General features: G+C 45.4%; 1 protein-coding gene across 2 annotated transcripts; it reads left to right on the forward strand.

The window, feature by feature from the left end:
* The first annotated feature begins 1,421 nt into the window (after nucleotides 1–1,421).
* TOR3A (torsin family 3 member A) lies at nucleotides 1,422–27,267 on the forward strand. Of its 2 annotated transcripts, XM_068541313.1 has the most exons (6): nucleotides 1,422–1,742; nucleotides 2,883–2,996; nucleotides 3,579–3,844; nucleotides 5,468–5,646; nucleotides 25,671–25,795; nucleotides 26,387–27,267. In XM_068541313.1, exons 1-6 carry the CDS (start codon nucleotides 1,469–1,471, stop codon nucleotides 26,635–26,637), a joined length of 1,209 nt encoding a protein of 402 aa, XP_068397414.1. In that variant the 5' UTR covers nucleotides 1,422–1,468; the 3' UTR covers nucleotides 26,638–27,267. The 2 variants fall into 2 exon arrangements, with proteins under 2 accessions (XP_068397414.1, XP_068397415.1); XM_068541314.1 differs by lacking the exon at nucleotides 2,883–2,996.
* The last annotated feature ends 120 nt before the right edge of the window (nucleotides 27,268–27,387 follow it).

A 27,387-nucleotide genomic window follows, 5' to 3' on the forward strand; every position in this document is an offset into this window, starting at 1 on the left:
CAAGGGTTTCACGAGCTTGATTGCAGATAACTCAGCACTGGTGTACTAGCGACTGCTCTGTGGAAGGTTTGAGTTCAGCTCTGACATCACTCTGAATGACTAAAACATACAATATGCATACATAATGTAGCTTTTCAATTTAACTTTCTTGGTATTCTCACACAGGTGCTTATCTGATTTATGCAGCTGTTTGTCTTGCCTTTTTTCTTTCTTTCCTCTTTCGTAAATTATCAATATGTATATTCTTATTGCCATTTTGTTAATTGTTTTGGATTTGTCTTTGTAAGTCTTTTTCTTTCTCTATTGCTGTTTGAATTAAAGGCAGGAGCACATTTGGTGAGCTCTTGAGGAAGGAACAGACCTGGCATTGAGTGTTATCTAAGAGACTGGAATGAACATATGAATCAATTTGGCTGTGACAGATCTGGTGCTAGGATTCACCTTATTGTATGGGGAGGCCAGCCTCAAAGCCACTGAGCCTATGAAATTAGTCAAGTCCCATGATTTCGAGACAGCAGTTTCTTCCTAGGACAAGATGGCTCTTAGGCCAGTGGCTTCAGTAACTCAGGTGATTTTGAAAAATGCATAAAGCTCTTCCAAAATCTAGCGACCTTGTTACCTGCTCAGGTTATGAGAACAGAGTCCCAGGAAAGAGGCTCGTAGGTCTTTTGCCAGTGGTGTCTGAGAAGCTGCTCACAGTCACAAGCATTTGAAAGTTGCAAAATTAAAGCCAAGAAAGTGTACCCAGTACTCGGCCTAACTTGTTTTTAATGGGCTATGATAACATTGATATGAGACCTCGTGATTTTCCCATGGCTCTGGGAGTTTCCAAAACCCAAATATCTCCAGACTGGAGCCCACCAGCTTCCTCTTGCTTTTGGTGGACTCCAGCTGTGGAAACCTGCTGATTATTTGCTGCTCTGTTTCAGTTCCCTTTGTAGAGGAGCCACGCCCAGGGCTGACTGCCCTGGCCAACTCAAGCTCCTGGGTGAGATGGTTGCCCGGTTTCGTCTAACAGGTTGGCAAAAAGTTGATCTGCAGACACGGGACAGGGCACAAGTGGGTGCCCGTGTTAAGTAGGCCTCAGATGGGGCACCAGAGCTGCCCGAAAGTATCTGGGTGATTATTGACAGTGGCCATCTTAAGGCCTGACTTCAACTTCTTTGCAACCACAATCACCCAGAAGAGACTGCTTGCTGCCTGGCAGCGAGTCCCCGGTGGGTGGGCGGCGCCTGCAAGCGGCCTCGGGACACCCTCCGGAACACCATCCGGGTTTCGGTTCCCGGCCGGCGTCTGGCTCGCCCTGGGTCACATGGGAGGCGAGCTCTGCCCGCCTGCGGTTCCCGTGGCAACGCCAATCCCCGGCCAATCCGGGCCTCGGAAGTGCCGGCGCCCGCCCGCCCGCCCACCGTGGGCTGGAAAGGGCCGTGGAGGGCGGGCGGTGGAGGGGCCGGCTGCCGACCTGGCCATGCTTCGCGGCCTGCGGAATCCGCTCTGGCCCCTGCTCCTGCTCCTGCTCCTGCTGCTGCCGCCCCCGGGCACGTGGGGACACGGCAGCCGCGCGAGGCCGAGGGAGGGGGCCGAGGAGGCGGGCTCGGCCGGGTCCTGGTCGGCCTTCCAGGGCCTGCGGGAGCGGCTGAGGGCGGCCGGCGCCCTTTGCAGACGCTACTGGGCTCTCTTCAGCTGCCGCGTGTGGCCCGACGGCTGTAGGCAGGATGAGGAGGCGCCGGCGCGGCCCCTGGGTAAGACCCGCCGGCTCAGGAGGGCGGGAGCGCGCGGGCTGGATGCGCGAGGCACGATGGAATCCGGGCACGGAGGTCAGAGCCTCGCGCCTGCCCTGGGCCATTGTGATCGGGGTCACCAGGCGGGCGCCTTAGCCGCCGGCTTTGCTATTCCGCCCAGCCTTTGGGCCAGGCTGAGGGCAGGGAGCCTCTGCGGGACCAGGAAGGCCCGTCACTGCCCTCGTTCCCAGCCCTGGCGCAGCGCCCTTGTGCATACGAGTGGGCCTGGCTGCGCTCCCCCACGTCGCCCGTTCTTGACTCCTCCAGGCGGCTCACACTTCCTTGCTGTCTCCGAACCTGCCCTGGCATTATTCCAAGGAGCTGCTCTTGCCCACCTTCTTGATGGCTTTAAGGAAAGTCCCCGGTTGGATACACCCCCCAAGTACCTTCTCCTTCCCCTTTGCTGCTTCTGGCGGCGGAGGCTGGGCTATGAGTCCACCGGACCTGAGTTCTGATTTATTCTCTGTCACTGACAAATTGTGAGGCAGGGTTGTCACGTCACCGTCGTGGACCCTAGTGATTTCTAAGGCTCCTTGCAGTCGATGTCGTTAATTCTAGGTCCTGTAATAGTACTGTAATGGTAATGCTGCAGTGGTGCTAGAAACATCTTCCATTTAAATCGAGAGTTCTAAATTCCAGTGAATGGTTTTTGTTTCGTTTTTGCTAATGCTGGGCATATTCAAATTGACATTTGATAAAAGAATTGAGATACTTGGGGTTGGCCGTGATCAGATGATTCTGCAATCCAAAGCAAGTAGGAAGAATGATAATCACCAGTTACTGTGTGTCTCCCTCCTAGGCTCCAAACTCCTTGCAGGCAGGGCCTGGGTTTCTTACACGTCTGGCACAAATGCTTAAGGCTTATTTGTTGAGTAAACTGAGCTTTTGCTGCAGCTGGAGCTGCATCTGTATATAGCAAGGCCATCTACTTCCTCATAGCCGGAGGTGCCCACTTGTGCCCATTCCCTGGTGCGGCACAAGGAAGGCCCAGGGCAGAGCAGTGGGGAGTGGCTCTGGAGAGAGGACGGGAGAAGGGATGCAGTGCTCAGCTCTCCCTGGGGCCTGGGCTCCGTCCCTGTCTCACAGCTCCTCCTTTTCCAGGCTGGAGCCTTCCCCTGTTGGGCCAGCAGTACCTGGATATCCTGACCACCTGGTACTGCAGCTTCCAGGACTGTTGTGACAGTGGGGACTGCAGGATCATCAATAACTTCACAGGTTGGACCTTACATGGCCCTAAGGCCCAGGAATCTGTGGGGAGGGGAGGCAATTCAGGAAAATGCTAGGGTGAAGGGACCCAACCTCAGCCTGCCCACAGCTGGCAGCACACCCTCCCTGTGTCCACCACGGCTCCATGATCGAAACCCTGCAACCTCATGGCTGAGAGGAAGGAAGGCCTTGGAGGAGGGCTTTGCACACACTAGCTGCCTTCAGTAGGTGTTTGCTGAGTTGAATTAGAATGAATAAAATGAGGGTGTCTCCATAAAATATTTAGGGGGTCCTGAAACTTCTGGGTGGGAGCAACTTCCTCCTCTGGATAGGATTCTGCCAACCCTTCTGGGGTGTCTTCAGGGCCTTCAGAAAGGGTCAAGTCAACCTTGATTTCTCAAAACTCTTCAGAAAATAGCCCTGAATCTCTTCCACTGCAAGGTCTGCCCAGTGGCTTCTTGTCCTGAGGCCACCAAACAGGATGGCTCCCACCTCATAGACGTTCAGAGGTGCTCAGTCTCTCGGCTGTCGCCGAGCCTGGTGGGGACGCGCCTGTGCGCACCTCTCAGCATGGCTCTTTCCTGGCCCTAGGCCTAGAGGCGGACCTGCGCGTGCGCCTGCACGGCCAGCACCTGGCCCGGGAGCTGGTCCTGACAGCAGCCAGGGGCTACTTGGAGCTGCCCCGGCCAGACAAGGCCCTGGCTCTGTCGTTCCATGGCTGGTCTGGCACAGGCAAGAACTTCGTGGCACGGATGCTGGCGGAGAACCTGTACCGGGATGGGCTGAGGAGCGACTGTGTCAAGGTGTTCATCGCCACGTTGCACTTCCCTCACCACAAGTATGTGGACCTGTACCAGGTGAGGCCGGCTGTGCCGGGGAGCTGGGCCAGCGGGGCTGGGTCCGGCTGAGGCTCCGGCAGCTGAGGCGCAGGCCCCTGTGCTGGGAGGGGGGCTGAAGCCAGCCCTGGGTGTGGCGGTTGGAGGACGGGGCCGCCGTTGCGAGGGAACCTGTAACCCACAGAGGCATCCACTCCACACAGATGAGGCCCTGAACACGTGGAGGAAAGAGTGATGTCCCAAACAGTATTCGTGCCGAGCTGTCGCCCTCCCGGCCATACAGGAGAGGCCAGACACTGAGCTTAACCAGACACTTCGTGTGTTAAATTTTTCTGTCGCAGAAATAGTGGAAGTGCCTCAGGAAGTGTGGAACAGAGAAAGCAAAAACTTTATCATAATCTCCCCACACGGACACCACCACAGTTAGCATTTTGGTGTACTTCCTTCAGGCCATTCCCCTGCGCTCTTTTATGTCACTGTAATTATATTGGACAGAAAGTTGCATATCCCACTGTTTTTTTAAACAGGCTTATCATAAGTAATTTTTCCATGTCTTCCCAAAACTGCTCATTATATGTCAACAAGTGGAGGGCAGAAAGTGTCTCTGCTGCTCTGCTATTTTGGGTTTCATTCATTCAGACATGTTAGCCATACGATGACCAAACCCCACTGCAGCATGACAGAGGTGACTGTGTCTACCTTTGGCTTTTAGTTCCAATATTTGGAGTGTGTTAACCTGGGAAGATTATGTAAGCCTTTGAGGACAGATTGCCTGGCAGTTTCAGTGCGGCCCGGGAGGGCAGGGGTAGGCTAATGTGTTCTAAGGGCAGGCAGCTGGTCAGCCGGGCCTTCCCAGAAAGAACTGGCTGGTTTTGCAGTAAAACAGCTGTGAATCTCAGCTTCCCCGCTGTGAAAACCGACGTGTGCACTCTCTCTCTCATACCCTGCCCATCCTCTCACACACACTCTGGGGAGACAGGGGGCTGAAGTCAGAATCCAGGAAGGCTAGAGGTGGATGGTGAGTGTGGGCTCTGCTAAAACACCCCACCCTGGGGCAGGAGCTGGCCCTGTTCTCCTGAACCCTGTAGAGCAGCATCTTTTCACTAGAGGGCTTACTATCCTGCCTGGGGTGGGGAACCCCAGTTTTGAGTCGGCTGGGTCCCAGACAGGTCCTCCCCTGGGTTCTTCCCTGAGAGCCCAGCCTGGTGCCAGCGGATGCTCTGCTTGTGGGAATTCAAGACGGCACCTGTGGGCATTCGAGCCTATCTCTGCCTATCACCCCCGTGTGAGAGCCTGACTCCTCTCCTTGGGGAGGGTGAGTTAGGGTTAGTTCTGGGAGGGAACCTCATCCTGAAGGGGAGGGAGCATGGCTGGGGCCATTTCCCAAGGACCCTCTCCCTTTCCCCAGGCTGGCTCCACCTAGTTGGCTTTCAAACCTCAGGGCACAGGAGAATCACCTGGGAAGCTCATTAGAGGCAGATGCCCTAGCTCCACCCCCAGAGGTTTGGATTGGTGGTTCTGCGGTGGAACCCAGCTCCAGGTGATCCATTGCAGGTGCCCTGAGGAAACCAGTGCCTCACCAGGGCCCTCGGGGCTAGAAGGTGCCTCCCACTGCACCTCAGCAGCTCCCTGTATTCTGTGCAGGAGCAGCTGGCAAGCCAGATCAGGAAGACACAGGAGCACTGCCACCAGACCCTGTTCATTTTAGATGAGGCTGAGAAGCTGCACCCAGGACTGCTGGAGGCCCTCAGGCCACACCTGGAACGCCAGGCCCCCGAGAACCCGAGGGCCAAGTCCCCGAGAACCATCTTTCTTTTTCTCAGGTGAGGTCTGGTGAACAAAAGTCAGGAGGACTGGGTGAGGGGAGGAAGAACCCTGTCCAGGCGCTGTGTGTGCCAGGCCTGGGAGCTGTCACTTGGCCTGTAAGCTGGCGGTGGAGGGCTTCCACGCTCTCCTAGGCTGCCCACTCTTTTGCAAAAGGGAGACCAACACAAACTCCGGGAGAGAAAACAGAAGCCCAGCTGACTGGGTGGCAGCAGGGGCGGGGAGCCTTAGGTCTCCCTGCTTCTGCCTTGATTCTGCCAAGCACTTCTGAAGGACTCTGACATCCCCTCCTGCAGCACAGGCCAGCTAACTAACTCCCAGGACCAGCCTGGGGAGGACAAGCTGTCCCTCATCTGACCTCCATGGTTCTCTTAGGATGGGGAGGCTCCCCTCAGACTCCCCAGTTAGTACATAGCCTCCTGAGGGAAGGACACTGGGAGTCCCCTCTTAGAAGGACATTAAGTGTTCTTTTTTAATTGAGGTATAATTGACATATTAGTTTCAGGTGGACGGCGTGATTAGCTATTTGTTTATATTGTGAGGTGATCACAATAAGTCTAGTTAACATCTGTCACCATACTAGTTACAAAACCTTTTTGTTCTTGTGATGAGAACTTTTAATATGTACTCTCTTAGCAACTTCCAAATATGCACTACAGTATTATTTACTAAAGCCACCATGCTGTACATTACATCCCCATGACTTATTTATTACTTGAAGTTCATACAGTATTTGTCTTATTTGTCTTTATCTGTCTGACCTATTTCACTCAGCATAATGCCTTCAAGGTCCATCCATGTTGTTGCAAATAGCAAGATTTCTTTCTTTTTTATGGCTGAATAATATTCCATTATATATATATATGTATGTATATGTATACACACACACACATTTTTTTCTATATCCATTCATCTGTTGATGGACACAGGTTATTTCTTACCTTGGCTATTGTGAATAATGCTGCAGTGAACATGGGAGTGCAGATATCTTCTCAAGTTAGTGTTTTCATTATCTTTGGATAAATGCCCAGAAGTGGAATTGCTGGATCATATGGTAGTTGTATTTTTAATTTTTTGAGGAACTTCCATACTGTTTTCCATAGTGGTTGCACCAATTTATATTCCCACCAATGATACACAAGTGTTCCCTTTTCTCCACAGCCTTACCAACACTGGTTATTTCTTGTCTTTTTAATGATAGCGATTCTAAGAGGTATGAGGTGGTATCTCATACCTGTTATGATTTGCGTAATATCCCCCATGATTAGTGATGTTGAGCACCTTTTTGTCTACCTGTTGGCCACTTGTATGTCTTCTTTGGAAAAATGTCAATTCAGATCTGCCCATTTTTTAATTGGATTTTTTTTTGCTATTGAGTTGTATGAGTTCTTTATATATTTTGGATACTAACCCCTTATCAGATATATGATTTGCAAATATTTTCTCCTATTCAGTAGGTTGCTGTTTTGTTTTGTTTTATTATTTATTTATTTATTTGGCCACACCGGGTCTTAGTTGTGCCACACAGGATCTTCGTTGCTGCATGCGGGATCTTTAGGTGTGGCATGTGGGCTCTTTTACTTGCGGCACGTGGCCTGTTAGTTGCAGCATGCGGGATCTAGTTCCCTGACCAGGGATTGAACCTGGGCCCCCTACGTTGGGAGTGCAGAGTCTTAACCACTGGACCTTAGTGAAGTCCCTGCCTTTTTGTTTTGTTGATGGTTTCCTTTGCTGTGCAGGAGCTTTTTGGTTTGATGTAGTCCCACTTGTTTATTTTTGATTTTGTTGCCTTAGCTTTTGGTGTCAAATCCAAAAAATATTTGCTAAGACCAATGTCAAGTAACTTACCGCCTATGTTTTCTCTTAGGAATTTTATGGTTTCAGGTCTTAAGTTCAAGTCTTTAATCCATTTTTAAAAATTTTTTATTTTCTATTGGAGTATAGTTGATTAACAATGTTGTGTTAGTTGCAGGTGTACAGCAAAGTGATTCAGTTATACATATACATGTATCTATTCTTTTTCAAATTCTTTTCCCTTTAGGTTATTACAGAATATTGAGCATAGCACCTTGTGCTATACCATAGGTCCTTGTTGGTTATCTATTTTAAATATAGTAGTGTGTATATATCAATCCCAAACTCCCAGTTTATCCCTCCCCCCCACCTTTCTCCTTTGGTAACCATAAGTTTATTTTCTAAGTCTGTGAATCTGTTTCTGGTTTGTAATAAGTTCGTTTGCATCATTTTTTTTTTAGACTCCACATATAAGTGATATCATATGATATTTGTCTTTCTCTGTCTGACTTACTTCACTTAGTATTATAATCTCCAGGTCCATCCATTATTTCATTCTTTAATGGATGAGTAATATTCCACTGTATATATGTACCACATCTTCTTTATCCATTCCTCTGTTGATGGACATTTAGGTGCATGGGTTTATCTCTGGGCTTTCTATCCTGTTCCATTGATCTATATTTGTTTTTGTGCCAGTACCATACTGTTTTGATGCCTGTAGCTTTGTAGTATACTCTGAAGGCAGGGAGCCTGATTCCTCCAGGTCTGTTATTCTTTCTTAAGATTGCTTTAGCTATTTGGGGTCTTCTGTGTCTCCATACAAATTATAAAATTTTTTGTTCTATTTCTGTGAAAAAATGCCATTGGTACAATAACTTGATAGGGATTGCATTGAATCTGTAGATTGCCGTGGGTAGTATAGTCATTTTGACAGTATTGATCCTTCTAATATAAGAACATGGTATATCTTTACATCTGTTTGTGTCATCTTTGATTTCTTTATCAGCGTCTTACAGTTTTCGGAGTACAGGTCTTTTGGCTCCTTAAGTAGGTTTATTCCTAGGTATTTTATTCTTTTTGATGCAATGGTAAATGGGATTGTTTCTTTAATTTCCCTTTCTGATCTTTTGTTGTTAGTGTATAGAAATGCAACAGGTTTCTGTGTATTAATTTTGTATCCTGTCACTTTACCAAATTCATTGATGAGCCCTAGTAGTTTTCTGGTAGCATCTTTAGGATTTTCTGTGTATTGTATCATGTAATCTGCAAACAGCGATGGTTTTACTTCTTTTCCAATTTGAATTCCTTTTCTTTTTATATCTTTTTCTTCTCTGATTGCCATGGTTAGGACTTCCAAAACTTATGTTGAATAAAAGTGGCAAAAATGAGGGGGCTTCCCTGGTGGTGCAGTGGTTAAGAATCTGCCTGACAATGCAGGGGACACGGGTTCGAGTCCTGGTCTGGGCAGATCCCATATGCCACAGAGCAACTAAGCCCGTGCGCCACAACTACTGAGCCTGCACTCTAGAGCCCGCGAGCCACAACTGCTGAGCCCATGTGCCACAGCTACTGAAGCCCGTGCACCTAGAGCCCGTGCTCCACAACAAGACAAGCCACCGCAATGAGAAGACCGCACACTGCAACGAAGAGTAGACCCCGTGTTATCTATACATATTAGTGTATATATGTCAATCTCAATCTCCCAATTCATCCCACCCCCCCCACCCCCCCACCACTTTCCCCCCTTGGTGTCTGTACGTTTGTTCTCTACTTCTATGTCTCTGTTTCTGCCTTGCAAACTGGTTCATCTGTACCATTTTTCTAGATTCCATATATATGCATTAATATATGATACTTGTTTTTCTTTTTCTGACTTACTTCACTCTGTATGACAGTCTCTAGGTCCATCCACATCTCTATAAATGACCCAATTTCGTTCCTTTTTATGGCTGAGTAATATTCCATTGTATATATGTACCACATCTTCTTTATCCATTCATCTGCTGATGGGCATTTAGGTTGCTTCCATGTCCTGGCTATTGTAAATAGTGCTACAATGAACATTGGGGTGCATGTGTCTTTTTGAATTATGGTTTTCTCTGGGTATATGCCCAGTAGTGGGATTGCTGGGTCATATGGTAATTCTATTTTTAGTTTTTTAAAGAACCTCCATACTGTTCTCCATAGTGGCTGTATCAATTTACATTCCCACCAACAGTGCAAGAGGGTTCCCTTTTCTCTACACCCTCTCCAGCATTTGTTGTTTGTAGCGTTTCTGATGATGCCCATTCTAACTGGTGTGAGGTGATACCTCATTGTAGTTTTGATTTGCATTTCTCTAATAATTAGTGCTGTTGAGCAGCTTTTCATGTGCCTCTTGGCCATCTGTATGTCTTCTTTGGAAAAATGTCTATTTAGGTCTTCTGCCCATTTTTGGATTTTTTGTTTTTTTAATATTGAGCTGCATGAGCTGTTTATATATTTTGGAGATTAATCCTTTGTCCATCAATTTCATTTGCAAATATTTTCTCCCATTCTGAGGGTTGCCTTTTCGTCTTGTTTATAGTTTCCTTTGCTGTGCAAAAGCTTTTAAGTTTCATTAGGTCCCATTTGTTTATTTTTGTTTTTATTTCCATTACTCTAGGAGGTGGGTCAAAAAAGATCTTGCTGTGAGTTATGTCAAAGAGTGTTCTTCCTATGTTTTCCTCTAAGAGTTTTATAGTGCCTGGTCTTACATTTAGGTCTTTAATCCATTTTGAGTTTATTTTTTTGTATGGTGTTAGGGAGTGTTCTAATTTCATTCTTTTACATATACCTGTCCAGTTTTCCCAGCACCACTTATTGAAGAGACTGTCTTTTCTCCATTGTATATCCTTGCCTCCTTTGTCATAGATTAGTTGACCATAGGTGTGTGGGTTTATCTCTGGGCTTTCTGTCCTGTTCCATTGATCTATATTTGTTTTTGTGCCAGTATCATATTGTCTTGATTACTGTAGCTTCGTCGTATAGTCTGAAGTCAGAGTCTGATTCCTCCAGCTCCGTTTTTTTCCCTGAAGATTGCTTTGACTTTTTGGGGTCTTTTGTGTCTCCATGCAAATTTTAAGACGTTTTGTTCTAGTTCTGTAAAAAATGCCATTGGTAATTTGATAGGGATTGCATTGAATCTGTAGATTGTTTTGGGTAGGATAGTCATTTTCACAATATTGAGTCTTCCAATCCAAGAACATGATATATTTTTCCACCTGTTTGTGTCATCTTTTATTTCTTTCATCAGTGTCTTATAGTTTTCTGAGTACAAGTCTTTTACCTCCTTAGGTTGGTTTATTCCTAGGTATTTTATTCTTTTTGTTGCAGTGTTGAATGGGACTGTTTCCTTAATTTCTCTTTCTGATCTTTCGTTGTTAGTGTATAGGTGTGCAAGCTATTTCTGCGCATTTTGTATCCTGCAACTTACCAAATTCATTGATTAGCTCTAGTAGTTTTCTGGTGGCATCTTTAGGATTATCTATGTATAGTATCATGTCATCTGCAAACAGTGACAGTTTTGCTTCTTCTTTTCCAGTTTGGATTCCTTTTATTTCTTTTTCTTCTCTGATTGCTGTGGCTAGGACTTCCAAAACTGTTGAATAATCGTGGCAAGAGTGGACAATCTTGTCTTTTTCCTGATCATAGAGGAAATGCTTTCAGTTTTTCACCTAAGAATGGTGTTTGCCGTGGGTTTGTCGTATATGGCCTCTATTATGTTGAGGTAGTTTCCCTCTATGCCCACTTTCTGGAGAGTTTTTATCATAAATGGGTGTTGAATTTTGTCAAAAGCTTTTTCTGCTCTATTGAGATGATCATATGGCTTTTATTCTTCAATTTGTTAATATGGTTAAATCCCACTTGATCATGGTGTATGATCCTTTTAATTTGTTGTTGGATTCTGTTTGCTAGTATTTTGTTGAGGATTTTTGCATCTATATTCATCAGTGATATTGGTCTGTAATTTTCTTTGTTTGTAGTATCTTTGTCTGGTTTTGGTATCAGGATGATGGTGCCCTCGTAGAATGAGTTTGGGACTGTTCCTTCCTCTGCAATTTTTGGAAGAGTTTGAGAAGGATGGGTGTTAGGTCTTTTCTAAATGTTTGATAGAATTCACCTGTGAAGCCATCTGGTCCTGGACTTTTGTTTGTTGGAAGATTTTTAATCACAGTTTCAATTTCATTACTTGTGATTGGTCTGTTCATATTTTCTGTTTCTTCCTGGTTCAGTCTTGGAAGGTTATACCTTTCTTAGATTTTGTCCATTTCTTCCAGGTTGTCCATTTTGTTGGCATAGAGTTGCTTGTAGTAGTCTCTTAGGATGCTTTGTATTCCTGCGGTGTCTGTTGTAACTTCTCCTTTTTCATTTCTAATTTTATTGATTTGAGTCCTCTCCCTCTTTTTCTTGTTGAGTCTGGCTAATGGTTTATCAATTTTGTTTATTTTCTCAAAAAACCAGCTTTTAGTTTTCTTGATCTTTGCTATTGTTTTCTTTGTTTCTGTTTCATTTATTTCTGCTCTGATCTTTATGATTTCTTTCCTTCTGCTAACTTTGGGTTTTGTTTGTTGTTCTTTCTCTAGTTCCTTTAGGTGTAATGTTAGATTGTTTACTTGAGATTTTTCTTGTTTCTTGAGGTAGGCTTGTATAGCTATAAACTTCCTTCTTAGAACTGCTTTTGCTGCATCCCATAGGTTTTGGATCATCGTATTTTCATTGTCATTTGTCTCTAGGTATTTTTTGATTTCCTCTTTGATTTCTTCAGTGATCTCTTGGTTATTTAGTAACATATTGTTTAGCCTCCATGTGTTTCTGTTTTTTACGTTTTTTTCCCTGTAATTCATTTCTAATCTCATAGCGTTGTGGTCAGAAAAGATGCTTGATATGATTTCAGTTTTCTGAAATTTACTGAGGCTTGATTTGTGACCCAAGATGTGATCTATCCTGGAGAATGTTCCATGCGCACTTGAGAAGAAAGTGTAATCTGCTGTTTTTGGATGGAATGTCGTATAAATATCAATTAAATCTATCTGGTCTATTGTGTCATTTAAAGCTTCTGTTTCCTTATTTATTTTCATTTTGGATGATCTGTCCATTGATGTAAGTGAGGTGTTAAAGTCCCCCACTATTATTGTGTCACTGTCAATTTCCTCTTTTATAGCTGTTAGCAGTTGCATTATGTATTGAGGTGCTCCTATGTTGGGTGCATATATGTTTATAATTGTTATATCTTCTTCTTGGATTGATCTCTTGATCATTATGTAGTGTCCTTCCTTGTCTCTTGTAACATTCGTTAAAGTCTATTTTATCTGATATGAGTACTGCTACTCCAGCTTTCTTTTGATTTCCATTTGCATGGAATATCTTTTTCCATCCCCTCACTTTCAGTCTGTCTGTGTCCCTAGGTCTGAAGTGGGTCTCTTGTAGACAGCATATATATGGGTCTTGTTTTTGTATCCATTCAGCAAGCCTGTGTCTTTTGGTTGGAGCATTTAATCCATTCACGTTTAAGGTAATTATCGATGTGTATGTTCCTATGCCCGTTTTCTTAATTGTTTTGGGTTTGTTTTTGTAGGTCCTTTTCTTCTCCTGTGTTTCCCACTTCAAGAAGTTTCTCTAGCATTTGTTGTAGAGCTGGTTTGGAGGTGCTGAATTCTCTTAGCTTTTGCTTGTCTGTAAAACTTCTGATTTCTCCATTGAATCTGATTGAGATCCTTGCTGGGTAGGGTAATCTTGGTTGTAGGTTCTTCCCTTTCATCACTTTAAATATATCGTGCCACTCCCTTCTGGCTTGTAGAGTTTCTGCTCAGGAGTCAGCTGTTAACCTTATGGGAGTTCCCTTGTACGTTATTTGTCGTTTTTCCCTTGTTGCTTTTAATAATTTTTCTTTGTCTTTAATTTTTGTCAATTTGATTACTATGTGTCTCGGCGTGTTTCTCCTTGGGTTTATCCTGCCTGGGACTCTCTGTGTTCCTGGACTTGGGTGACTGTTTGCTTTCCCATGTTAGGGAAGTTTTTGACTATAATCTCTTCAAATATTTTCTCTGGTCCTTTCTCTCTCTTCTCCTTCTGGGATCCCTATAATGCGAATGTTGTTGCGTTTAATGTTGTCCCAGAGGTCTCTTAGGCTGTCTTCATTTCCTTTCATTCTTTTTCTTTATTCTGTTCCACAGCAGTGATTTCCACTATTCTGTCTTCCAGGTCACTTATCTGTTCTTCTGCCTCAGGTATTCTGCTGTTGATTCCTTCTAGTGTATTTTTCATTTCAGTTATTGTATTGTTCATCTCTGTTTGTTTGTTCTTTAATTCTTCTAGATCTTTGTTAAACATTTCTTGCATCTTTTCGATCTTTGCCTCCATTCTTTTTCCAAAGTCCTGGATCATCTTCACTATCATTATTCTGAATTGTTTTTCTGGAAGGTTGCCTATCTCCACTTCATTTAGTTGTTTTTCTGGGGTTTTATCTTGTTTCTTCTTCTGGTACATAGTCCTCTGCCTTTTCATTTTGTCTGTCTTTCTGTGAATGTGGTTTTCGTTCTACAGGCTGCAGGATTTTAGTTCTTCTTGCCTCTGCTGTCTGCTCTCTGGTAGATGAGGCTATCTAAAAGGCTTGTGCTAGCTTCCTGATGGGAGGGACCGGTGATGGGTAGAGCTGGGTGTTGTTTTGGTGGGCAGAGCTCAGCAAAAGTTTAATCTGCTTGTGTGCTGATGGGTGGGGCTGAGTTCCCTCCCTGTTGGTTGTTTGGGCCGAGGCAACCCAGCACTGGAGCCTACAGCCTCTTTGGTGGGGCTAATGGTGGACTCTTTGGTGGACTCCAAGGAGTACTTCCCAGAACTTCTGCTGCCAATGTCCTTGTCCCTGCGGTGAGCCACAGCCGGCCCCCGCCTCTGCAGGAGACCCTCCAGCACGCAGGTAGGTCTGGTTCAATTTCCTATGGGGTCACTGCTCCTTCCCCTGCATCCTGATGTGCACACTGCTTTGTGTGTGCCCTCCAAGAATGGAGTCTCTGTTTCCCCCAGTCCTTTGAAAGTCCTGCAATCAAATCTTGCTAGCCTTGAAAGTCTGATTCTCTGGGAATTCCTCTTTCTGTTGCCGGAGCCCCAGGTTGAAAAGCCTGACGTGGGGCTCAGAACCTTCACTCCAGTGGGTGGACTTCTGTGGTATAATTGTTCTCCCGTTTGTGAGTCACCCACCCAGCGGTTAACGGATTTGATTTTATCGTGATTGCGCCCCTCCTACCGTCTCATTGCGCCTTCTCCTTTGTCTTTGCATATGGGATATCTTTTTTGGTGAGTTCCAGTGTCTTCCTGTCGATGATTGTTCAGCATTTAGTTGTGATTTTGGTGCTCTTGCAAGAGGGAGTGAGCGCACGTCCTACTCTGCCATCTTCAAGATGATCATATGGTTTTTATAATTCAATTTGTTGAAGAATTTTTTGATTTGCAGATATTGAAAAATCCTTGCATACCTGGGATAAATCCCACTTGATCATGGTATATGATCCTCTTAATGTACTGTTGGGTTCGGTTTACTAGTATTTTGTTGAGGATTTTTGTGTTTATGTTCAACAGTGATATTGGCCTGTAATTTTCTTCTTTTGTGGTATCTTTGTCTGGTTTTGCTATCAGAGTGATGGGGCCTCAGAATGAATTTAGGAGTGTTCCTTCCTCTGCAATTGTTTTGGAATAGTTTCAGAAAGATAGGTGTTAACTCTTCTCTAAATGTTTGATAGAATCGTCTGTGAAGCCATCTGGTTTTGGACTTTTGTTTGTTGGGAGTTTTTAAATCACAGTTTCAATTTCAGTACTTGTGATTGGTCTGTTCATATTTTTTGTTTCTTCCTGGGTCAGTCTTGGGAAATTGTACCTTTCTAAGAATTTGTCTATTTCTTCTAGGTTGTCCATTTTATTGGTATATAGTTATTTGTAGTAGTCTCTTATGATCCTTTGTATTTCTGTGTTGTCTGTTGTAACTTCTCTTCTTCATTTCTAATTTCATTGATTTGAGCCCTCTCCCTTTTTTTCTTGATGAGTCTAGCTAAAGGTTTATCAATTTTGTTTATCTTTTCAAAGAACCAGCTTTTAGTTTCATTGATCTTTTCTATTGTTTTCTTCGTCTTTATTTCATTTACTTCTGCTCTGATCTTTATGATTTATTTTGTTCTGCTAACTTTGGGTTTTGTTCTTCTTTCTCTAGTGCTTTAGGTATAAAGTTAGGTTGTTTGAGATTTTTCTTGTTTCCTGAGGTAAGATTGTATTGCTATAAACTTCCCTCTTAGAACTGCTTTTTCTGCATCCCCTAGGTTTTGGATCATCGTGCTTTCATTTTCATTTTTCTCTAGGTATTTTTTTATTTCCTCTTTGATTTCTTCAGCGATCCACTGGTTGTTTAGTAGCATACTGTTTGGCCTCCACGTGTTTGTGTTTTTAGTTTTTTTCTTGTAGTTGAGTTCTAACCTCAGTGTTGTGGTTGAAAAAGATGCTTGATATTATTTCAGTTTTCTTAAATTTACCGAGGGTTGCTTTGTGGCCTAGCATGTGATCCTGGAGAATGTTCCATGTGCACTTGAGAAAAATGTGTATTCTGCTGCTTTTGGATGGATTGCTCTATAAATATCAAGTAAGTCCATCTGGTCTAATGTATCACTTAATGCCTGTGTTTCTTTATTGATCTTCTGTCTGGATGATCTGTCCATTGATGAAAATGGGGTGTTAAAGTCCCCCACTCTTCTTGTGTTACTGTCAGTTTCTCCTCTTATGGCTCTTAGTATTTGCTTTATATATTGAGGTGCTCCTATGTTAGTTGCATATATATTTATAATTGTTATATCTTCTTCTTGGATTGATCCCTTGATCGTTATGTAGTGTCTTTCTTTGTCTCTTGTAACAGTCTTTATTTTAAAATCTATTTTGTCTGATATGAGTATTGCTCCTCCAGCTTTCTTTTGATTTACATTTGCATGAAATACCTTTTTCCATCCCCTCACTTTCAGTCTGCATGTGTCTCTAGGTCTGAAGTGGGTCTCTTATAGACAGCATATATACAGGTCTTGTTTTTGTATCCATTCAGCCAGTCTGTGTCCTTTGGTTGGAGCATTTAATCCATTTACATTTAAGGTAATCTTTTTTAATAAATTTATTTATTTTTTATTTATTTTTGGCTATGTTGGGTCTTCGTTGCTGTGTTCAGGCTTTCTCTAGCTGCGGCGAGTGGGGGCTACTCTTCATTGCGGTGCGCAGGCTTCTCATTGCGGTGGCTTCTCTTGTTGTGGAGCACAGGCTCTAGGCACACGGGCTTCAGTAGTTGTAGCACGTGGACTCCGTAGTTGTGGCTCACAGGCTCTAGAGCACAGGCTCAGTAGTTGTGGCACACAGGCTTAGTTGCTCCATGGCGTGTGGGATCTTCCCAGACCAGGGTTCGAACCCATGTCCCCTGCATTGGTCAGGCGGATTCTTAACCAGTTCACCACCAGGGAAGTACTATGGTAATTATTGATACGTATGTTCTTATTGCCATTTTGTTAATTGTTCTGGATTCGTTTTGTAGGTCTTCTTTCTTTCCTTTCCTCTTTTGTTCTCTTGTGATTTGATGACTAACATTAGTGTTGTTTTTGGATTCCTTTTTGTTTTGTGTGTGTATGTATTGTAGATTTTCAGTTTGCGGTTACCATGAGGTTTTGATATAACAGTCTGTATATAAACAAGATTGTTTTAAGTTGCTGGTCTTTTAATTTCAAATGCATTTCCAATATCCTGCATTTGTACTCACCTTTTCTCATGATTGCTGGTTTCGATATCATATTTGTGTGTGGGTGATTTCCTACCTTTACTGTATGTTCGCTTTTACCAGTCAGCTTTTCCATTCATAATTTTCTTGTTTCTAGTTGTGGCCTTTACTTTTCTGCCCAGAGAAGCCGCGAAGCTGGTCTGGTGGTGCTGAATTCTCTTAGCTTTTGCTTGTCTGTAAAACTTTTGATTTCTCTATTGAATCTGAATGAGAGCCTTGCTGGGTAGAGTATTCTTGGTTTTAGGTTCTTCCCTTTCTTCACTTTAAATATATCATGCCACTCCCTTCTGGCCTGCAGAGTTTCTGCTGAGAAATCAGCTAATAACCTTATGGGAATTCCATCATGTGTCATTTGTTGCTTTTCTCTTGTTGCTTTTAGTATTTTTTCTTTGTCTTTAATTTTTGTCAGTTTGATTACTGTGTGTCTCAGCATGTTCCTCCTTGCACTTATCCTGCCTGGGACTCTCTGTGCTTCCTGGACTTGGGTGACTGTTTTCTTTCCCATGTTAGGGAATTTTTCAGCTATTATCTCTTCAAATATTTTCTCAGGTCCTTTCTCTCTCTCTTCTCCTTCTGGGACTCCTATAATGCGAATGTTGTTGCATTTAATGTTGTCCCAGAGGTCTCCTAGACTGTCCTCTTTTCTTTTCATTCTTTTTTCTTTATTCTGTTCCACGGCAGTGATTCCTACTATTCTGTCTTCCAGCTCACTTATCTGTTCTTCTGCCTCAGTTATTCTGCTATTGATTCCTTCTAGTGTATTTTGTATTTCAGTTATTGTATTGTTCATCTCTGTCTGCTTATTCTTTAGTTCTTCTAGGTCTTTGTTAAACATTTATCTTCTAGATCTGTGCTTCCATTCTTTTTCCGAGATCTTGGATCATCTTTACTGTCATTACTCTGAATTCTTTTTCAGGTAGATTGCCTATCTCCACTTCATTTAGTTGTTCTTCTGGGGTTTTATCTTGTTTCTTCATCTGGGACACATTCCTCTGCCTTTTCATTTTGTATAACTTTCTGTGATTGCAGTTGAGCTGGGTCTTGTCCCTCTGGTGGGCAGGGCCATGTCAAGGGGTGTGTTTAGCAGGTAGCTGTATGCTCAGGAAGACTTTAAGCACCCTGTCTGCTGAGGGGTGTGGCTGTGTTCCTGCCCTGTTCGGCCTGAGGTCCCAGCACTGGAGCCTGAAGGCTGTTGTGGGACCAGGTCTTGGTGAGAAAATAGCAGCCTCTAGCAGGGCTCATGCCAACGAGCACTCCCCAGAACTACCGCCACCATTGTCTTTGTCTCCACAGTGAGCCACAGCTGCCCCCTGCCTCCACAGGAGAGCCTCCATTACCAGCAAGTGGGTCTTGTCTAGGCTCTTATGAGGTCACTGCTTTTTTCCCTGGGTCCTGGTGCACACGAGACGTTGTGTGCACCCTCCAAGAGTGGAGTTTCTGTTTCCCCTAGTCCTGTGAAATTCCTGTGCTCACACCCCACTGGCCTTCAAAGCCAGATTCTCTTGGGGTTCCTCCTCCTGTTGCCAGACCCCCAGGTTGGGGAGCCTGACGTCAGGCTCAGAACTTTCAATCCTGTGGGAGAACTTCTGTGATAGAATTATTTTCTAGTTTGTGGGTTGCCCACCCAGCGGGTATGGGATTTGATTTTATTGCAATTATGCCCCTCCTACCGTCTCATTGTGGCTTCTTCTTTGTCTTTGGTTGTAGGATATCTTGTTTGGTCAGTTCCAGCATTTTTTTGTGGTCGAGTTCATTCTTTTGCATGTAGCTTCCCGGTACCATTTATTGAAGAGACTGTCCTTTCCCCATTGCATATTCATAGCTCCTCTGTTGTAAATTAATTAACCATGTATGCGTGGATTTATTTCCAGGCTCTATTCTGTTCCATTTATCTGTGTGTCTGTTTATATGCCAATACCATACTGCTTTGACTGCTAAAGCTTTGTAATATAGTTAGAAATGTACACACTAGGAGTTCCCTCTTACTGTGTGCCACAGGCTCTAGAAATGGCTTGCAAAAAGTTAATTTTGAAATCAAGCTGTCCAATCCTATCTTTTTATGGCAGCTCCAACAGAAAGTCCTGCCCAGGGTCTGTTAGCAGTCAAGTTTGGGTCCCTCTTGGCCCAACTCGAATGCTTCACATGCAGCTTCTTGCACTCAGTGGAAGCCAAAGCACTCCTCCCCATGGTCACCTGCCTCCCGCAGGCCAGTACATGCTTGCTAGGGGATTTCCCCCAGCTTTAGGGTACACCCTTTGAGGAGAAGTAAGGGATCTGGTTTTTCATTCAGGCTTGGTGTGTGCGAAGGAGTGAGCTGTGGAGGGCAGATCTTCTTTCTTTGTGGACCCACAAGACAAGGTGGAACTGGTTTAAACTGTTGCTGGGTTGGGATTTTGGTGTGTTAGTGGCAGTCCTTCCTGGTCTATAAGTAAGGCTGACGGGACACTACAGTGCATTGCGAAGGAGGGCCTTTGGGAGCCCCCAAAGGTGATTTTAAGAGAAAAGCAGAGAAAGCTTTTCTAATATGACTTGAGTGATCAGAATTAGGAGGCAAGGACAGTAAACTCTGTGATACTACTTATCACCTTCTGAGGTAGCCCAGAAGTGCAGATCTCTTCCTGTTGCAGTGAATTAGGTAGGGACTCCAAAATGCAGAGGCGGCGAAATAAGGAATCACCTTGGTTCCCCAAGGCTTCTCCACCCAAGCCCTGGCAGGGGGTGGGGGCAGGGGACCCCTGGAACCATTCCTGCAGGCAGAGTCCTTCCCTCGGAACAGAAGGAAGCCTAGTGCCCAGCTACCTCAGGACGCCCTTTCTATTGCAGGGATCCTTTGACTTCGCGTGTGGCTTCTTCCCCCCTCCACTGCCTGGTTCCTTCCTCCTTCCTCCTACTAGGCCAAGCCCACTTCTGCCTTGTGGCTGTGGCTGACCTTTCCCCAGCTTGGCTCGAGGTGCCAGGGCACTGACTTCCCCACCAGTTCTCAGCTTGGAAAACCTCATCCTTGCTGTTGCCAGGATTTCCTAATGCGACCCAGGTGACCCTGCTATCTCTAGGCAAATGTTTGCGTTTGTAGTATTTTGGTCATCGACCCACTGGCAGTGCCCGTCCCACCACCTGCCCTTTCCCCCTAGTGACCCGGCGTCTGTGCACTGAGGCCGCGGGGTCCTGATGAGCAGACACTGGCAGAGTGGAGGCAGGGCCAGAAAGAGAGCCACTGCGGACAAGCTGCCCTGTGGGCCTAGTGTGGCAGGGGATGCAGAGGCTGCACTGGCCCTGAAGGAGCCTTTGAGCCCCTAGGGAGGAGGATGCACACTGGTGAGAGAGAGGCGAGGACATGGCTTCCAGTTCTAGTGGCCCTGGTGTGGGCCCGGCCCGTGAGAGCCAGTGGTCCCCAACAGGCCTGGGTGGACTGAATGGAGCCCGTGGGCCAGCCAGGCTGTCAGTGCGGTGCAGCACCTCGCACCCCTGCCTTGGGCAGCCAGAAAGCAGCACCTCTAAACCCCAGAGTTTTCAGCTAGTCTAGTGATAGGTGGGGGAAGATGGTGTCTCTGGACTTGATTTCTACGATAACCTTACCTGTGTGGTGAGGACTCTTATATTTGAAAGAAAAGCACAGCTGATTCAAATTGATGGTGTAAACAAATCACTAGTGTAAGGCCAGTTGTTTAATCCTGAAAAAAATCCTAAACCTGCTATTTGAAGTGAAGTGCTAGCGGCTTTGCTGGTCCCCCTGCAAAGTGGTGGTGTCAGATGGCAGAAAGGAGGAGGTGGCAGCTGAAGCAGGGGGTGCAGTGCGGAGCGGGGCTGTGGCAGAGTTGTTGCCCCAGCACTCAGCCAGTCCTTCATCTGGGCCTGAGGAATTTGGGGGCCCTGGCCAAGTACCAGAAAACTAACATTGACTGCTTTTGCCCATTTCTACCAAGTACAGAAGGCTCTGGGAATGGAGTCACAGGGCAGGACAGGCACAGTGGAACTCTGGGGATGAGAGCTACTGGCCTCTTCCGTTGAAGCTGTAAAGTGAAGAGGGTAATTAATGCCTGTTCTCTTTGGGCTGCTGTCAGGAAAAGAATGGATAGAAAGGGCTTTGAAAAATGAAAAGAACTATACAAATGTCAGTTATTCATGGAATCAAAGGCCTTGTACCCCAGCACATAGCAGGTGCTCACAGAAGTGTCTATTTGTTGACTGACCATTGAATCCAAGGTGACCTAAGGAGGGCTTCTTAAATTGTCTGCTTCAAGTCTCTCATTTTACAAATTAGGAAACTAAGGTTCAGAGAGATTATGATTGAGTCAAGTTTGTATCTGTTCTTCAGGGAAGACTTAGCAGTTAAGGCTGGGTTTTATCATCACAGTTCTGGAGGGGCCTTTGAGTCTCCTTCCTCTGTGGTGAGATTTCATGTCGTCCTGTCCCAGAGCCAGGGGAGAGAGTTCATCTCTAGAGGTGCCTTCTGTCCCTTGATCCCTTAAGACCTCCCAGTCAGCAGGCAACCTGCGAGGATGTGCAAGGGAATTGAAGTGTTCCGGGAAGGCAACATCTGTTTAAAGGTGTAATTGTTGGTGCCTGAGGAGCTGAAGACTAGGGGTGGGGTTGGAATAGAAAAGGGGCCCAGGTTATGTATTGGTGGGTGAGATAAAGCCTGTAATGTGGAGGAAGAAGAGAGACATTGGCGGTGGGACAAGGGGAGAAATTCAGAAGGGAGGTGGAGACAGATAGTGTAGACAAACATGCAGGGATGTCCATTTATTCAATAAACATTTAATAAATATTGAGTGCCTGATAGGTGCTAGGCACTGGGTAACCACAAAGAGGCTAAGCTTATGCTCTCAAGAAACTTAGTCTCAGGTGGCTTTCTGGGTAGAAGTGGGGAAGGCACCGGAGTCTGTGCCCCTGGGGCTGAGGAAGTGAATCCTGTTCCTCTCCCTTTCACCCTGGATGCTTGTCCTGCAGCCCATGGAAAGGTAAACCCTCCTTTGCCTCCTGTGAGGAATGCAGGATTGGGCAATCCCTTGGCAGTGGGCAGGTCTTGCCTCAGCTGATGCGACTGTGGTCTTGCGTGTACACAGACAACCTGCCTGGCAGGCCTTCCTGCAGGAGGAGGAGTAGGGCCACAGCTTCAGGAAGTAGAAGAGTGTCATCATAAGCAACTTCCCCAGCTGCAGATGTCAGGGGAAGTCTGGCTGAGCAGCTGAACTTGAGCAGGGAGCCCCCAGGCTCTCTAGCTGGGGGCTCATGGCCTCAGGTAAAATCTAGCCGTGAGGGGCACACTGGCCCCTACAAGAAGGAAGATTGGATCACTTGGCAGGAAAGGATGCCTGCCCCAGCCTCTCTCTCCTTGCCCGTCCATGGAGGCAGGCAGGGAGAGAACCACCCAGCGCCTCCTCTGTGTCCCAAGCCTGGCCCCTAGGATACACTCAAATGCTAAATGAGAAGACAAATGAGCTAACATACCTGAGTGTCAGAGCTTGATGAGAACAGAATGGAAATACTGGATCCCCACCCCTTCACTTGCCACCTGTCTCCCTGTTTCCTTCACTCATTATATTCCCTCACTCTGCTGGGCCTGAGGAAAAAGCAGGGCAGAGCTCGGTTTGTTTAAGGAGCTGGCAGAAGGCCTGGGAGGGGAGATGAGTGCAGTGGGGTGGAGAGAAGTATATCAATCAGGGGTGGGGAGGACGACGTGCTGCCAGTCCCAGCCTCCACTTCCTCCTTCCCAGCTCTAAGATTTCTTCTCCCCTTCATCTCTAACTCACTCCTCTTTCCTGTGTTTTAGACCCACAATTCCAGTTGCCCAATGAAATCACAACCCCTGGCGAGGTCACAGGCAAGTGCACAACACTCAAACGTGTGTAAATCCAAGCTGGCATCTCCACCCTTCTCCTATATTCCACTTTCGCTGAGGGGGCTGCAGGCCACTCAAGGCAGACACTTGATTTCTTTGTTGACCTCCTTTCTCTCACTTCTCACATCCATCACTTACAAGGTCCTGTCAATTGTGCCTCCTACACTAATTCTAAACCCTTCTCCATCGCCTACATCACCTCTAAACATGGACTACTGCAAAAAGCTCCCTGACTAGCTTTCTCTTCAATCCAACCACTGTGGCCCAAGAATGATTTTCTTTCTTAGGAAGTAAAGTTGATCAGACTACCCTACTACCCTATACTCTCAAGTTCAAAACCCTTCAACAGCTCTCCATGGCCCATAAGCTAAAATCCAAGTGCATGGCTCACAAAGACCTCACGCCAGGCTCAGCCTACCTTTCATGCCTATGCTCCTCCAGCCTCTCCAAGCTACTTGCAGCCCCTGAACCCCACAAGCCCTCTGACTGTCGTGCCTGGACACGTGCCCTTCCCTGCCTTGTGTCTGATGATCACTACTCAGTCTACATTTGCCCAGAATTCTCTTCTTCCCTCTGAAGTCTTCTCCCTGGGCCCTAGTTGCTCCTACATTAGCCCTTGCCACACTGTCCTGGAATCACACACACATGTGCCTCTCCTTCCACACAGAAGTCAAGGGAAAAATCTACATCATACCATCTTTGTGCACTCTGCACCTAGTACCGTCTCAGTGTTTGTCACAAGCGAGTGAGGCAGGGAGAATGGGTGACAAAGCAGGATGGTGTGTTGCGATAAGATTTCCTGGATGAGGGGAGGCCCAGGGCCCCTCAACCTCCATTCTTCCAGTCACCAATGCAATGGCTTCGGTGGTCAGCTTATTCATTTGGAAGCCAAATATAAAAATAATGAAATCTAAGACATGACACCATAAAACTCCTTGAAGAGAACATAGGCAAAACATTTTCTGACATAAATTGTGGCAATATTTTCTTGGATCGGTCTCCCAAGGCAAAAGAAATAGAAGCAAAAATAAACAAATAGGACCTAATCAAACTTAAAAGCTTTTGCATAACAAAGGAACCCATCAACAAAACGAAAAGACAACCTGCTACGGAATGGGAGAAAATATTTGTAATGCAACCAACAAGGGCTTAATTTCCGAAAGATACAAACAGCTCATACAACTCAATATCAAAAAAAAAAAAAAAAAATCAAAAAATGGTCAGAAGACCTAAATAGACATTTCTCCAAAGACATACAGATGGCCAACAGGCACATCCAAAGATGCTCAACATCGCTAATTATTAGAGAAATGCAAATCATAACCACAATGAGGGGACTTCCCTGGTCCCTCATAGTACCCAAGCAATGAGGTGGTGCAGTGGTTAAGAATCCGCCTGCCAATGCAGGGGACACGGGTTCGATCCCTGGTCAGGGAAGATCCCACATGCCGCGGAGCAACTAAGCCCATGCGCCACAACTACTGAGCCTGCACTCTAGAGCCTGCAAGCCACAGCTACTGATCAGCCTGCGGCCCTAGAGCCCATGCTCCACAACAAGAGAAGCCACTGCAATGAGAAGCCTGCGCACCACAATGAAGAGTAGCCCCCACTCGCCGCAACTAGAGAAAGCCCGCCTGCAGCAACGAAGACCCAACGCAGCCAAAAATAAATTATTTAATTAAATAAATTTTTTTTAAAAAAACCACAATGAGGTGTCACCTCACACTGGTCAGAATGGCTATCATCTAAAAGTCTACAAATACTGGAGAGGGTGTAGAGAAAAGGGAACCTTCCTACACTGTTGGTGGGAATGTAAATTTGTGCAGCCACTATGGAAACCAGTGTTGAGGTTCCTCAGAAAACTAAAAATAGAGCTACCATGTAATCCAGCAATCCCACTCCTAAGCATATATCCAGAAATGATAAGAATTCTAATTTGAAAAGATACATGCACCCCAGTGTTCATAGCAGCACTCTACAATAGCCAAGACATGGAAACAACCCAAATGCCTATCAACAGACGATTCATTTAAGAAGATGTGGTATACACACACACACACCATATGGAATGTTAACCGGCCATAATAAAGAAATATTGCCTTTGCTGGATGGACCTAGAGAATATCATACTAAGTAAAGTAAGTCAGAAAAAGACAAATATTGTGTGCTATCACTTATATGTGGAATCTAAAAAAAATAATACAAATGAATCTATATACAAAACAGAAATAGATCCACAGACGTAGAAAACAAAGTTCTGGTTACCAAAGGGGAAAGGGGGGGGTGATAAATTAGGGGTACGGGATTTACAGACACTATATAAAATAGATAGGCAACAAGGATTTACTGTATAACAGGGAATGATATTCCCAACAATATTATAATCACCTATAATGGAAAATTTTCCCAACAATATTGTAATCCCCTATAATGGAAAATAATCTGAAAAATAAATATATATATAAAACTAAATCACTTTGTTGTTCATCTGAAACTAACCCAACATTGCAAATCAACTCTACTTCAACTTAAAAATACCAACAACAGAATCTGTTAACCGGGCTTGTCTCTTTCAGTAACCTTGGGGGCAACATCATCAATGAGGTAGTCCTGAACCTGCTTAAGGCTGGGTGGTCCCGGGAAGAAATTGGGATGGAGCACTTGGAGCCCCAACTCCAGGCTGAGATTGTGGAATCCACAGGTAAGTGACTCCCAGCCTTGCAGAAAATAAGCCTCTGTTGAGAGGGGAGGAGGGGGGTAAATGTGTATGTACTAGAAGGTGTACTCATGAGATAGGGTATTCAGGATCACAGAGGATGTGCCATATAATTATCTCGTTGTCAGCTTCAGATAGGCACTAGAAAAGTGCCAAGAAAGCTGAAGTCCTTTTCTGAAAGTCCTTTGTAAGGGAATAGTTGGCCGTGGCCACACAGGCAGTGGTCTAGGAGTATGCAGACCCTGAGGAAGAAAGTCTCACTGCGAGAGCCTCAGTGGCTCAGCCTCCAGTCAGATAGGTAGGGTCACTCCACCTTCTGCTTTCTGCCATCCAATGAAACCATAACCCGGCAGGCATAGCCCCTCTCCCCCTCTCACACACCCAGTTAATCACAGCCCTGTTGTTTCCCTAAAGGAAGACACAGTTGCATAGTTCTTGACATAAAGTTCAGACAGCCCTCCTGGAGTTGGCATATAAGAACAAACCTTGCCCAGGCCTAAGGGTAGGGGACACCTCACAATTCCAGTTGGGTTCAGCCCCAAATCAGACTCCATGTAACTTTGCTCTTGATTTTAGACAGTGGCTTTGGACACAGCTGTCTTGTGAAGGAAAACCTGATTGACTTCTTCATCCCCTTCCTGCCACTGGAGTACCGTCACGTGAGGCTGTGTGCACGTGATGCTTTCCTGAGCCAGGAGCTCCTGTATACGGAAGAGGCACTAGATGAAGTCGCCAAGATGATGGTGTACGTCCCCAAGGAGGAACAACTCTTCTCTTCTCAGGGATGCAAATCTATTTCCCAGAGAATTAACTATTTCCTGCCTTGAGGGCTAGAAGAAAACTTCCAAAGCTACCTTCCTTCCACTAATAGGATCCTGGGGCCTGTCCGCACACTGTCCAGGACCTAACGGGTTGGAGGGGCATGCTAGCACCAGCAGCCACGAGCACAAGTGGTGTGTAAAAGGGAGGCCTTAAATCAGAGACAGAGCCAATTCTTAAAATCACTTGGTGCCTTACAGAGCCACATTCCAAAATGTGGGCCAGCTGGTTGGAGAAGGTCACGTGGGAGATAAATCCCAAGGATTTATTAGCGTATCAGCTCCTGCCTGCAGATGCCTGGACTTGGGTGTTGGGCCTGAGGCTGCAGTATCCTCAGTGACAGAGAAGGGAAAAATGAACTTCTGCTTACCAGTGGCAGGAACTGGGTGGGTTAGCTTTCAAGTTGTTATTCCCAGAGGGAAGCTGATCAGCTTCTATCTGTGAGATCAGGAAAGAGCCTCAGGCTGAAGGAAAAAGTGCACAGAGGAAGATTTTTTTTTTTTTTAAATGAGGTATGTGTAGGCTAAGACTTGTTCTGCTCTGCAGATTTAAATCAATTAAAGAATTTTTTTTTTAAGTTATGGACCTTGACATGATTGTATCATATGTAAAGATTAAAATTTTGTATTTTTCTAAAACCCTTGGCTTACTTACCTTCTTACTGAGCCCTAGTAATCGTGCTCACTCAGCAAAATTCCACATGCCAGCTAATACTGATGGGGACTGGTGGAGACGGGGGACATATACTGGCACTCACA

Source organism: Eschrichtius robustus, chromosome 3 (assembly GCF_028021215.1).
Source record: "Eschrichtius robustus isolate mEscRob2 chromosome 3, mEscRob2.pri, whole genome shotgun sequence".
Taxonomy (NCBI): domain Eukaryota; kingdom Metazoa; phylum Chordata; class Mammalia; order Artiodactyla; family Eschrichtiidae; genus Eschrichtius; species Eschrichtius robustus.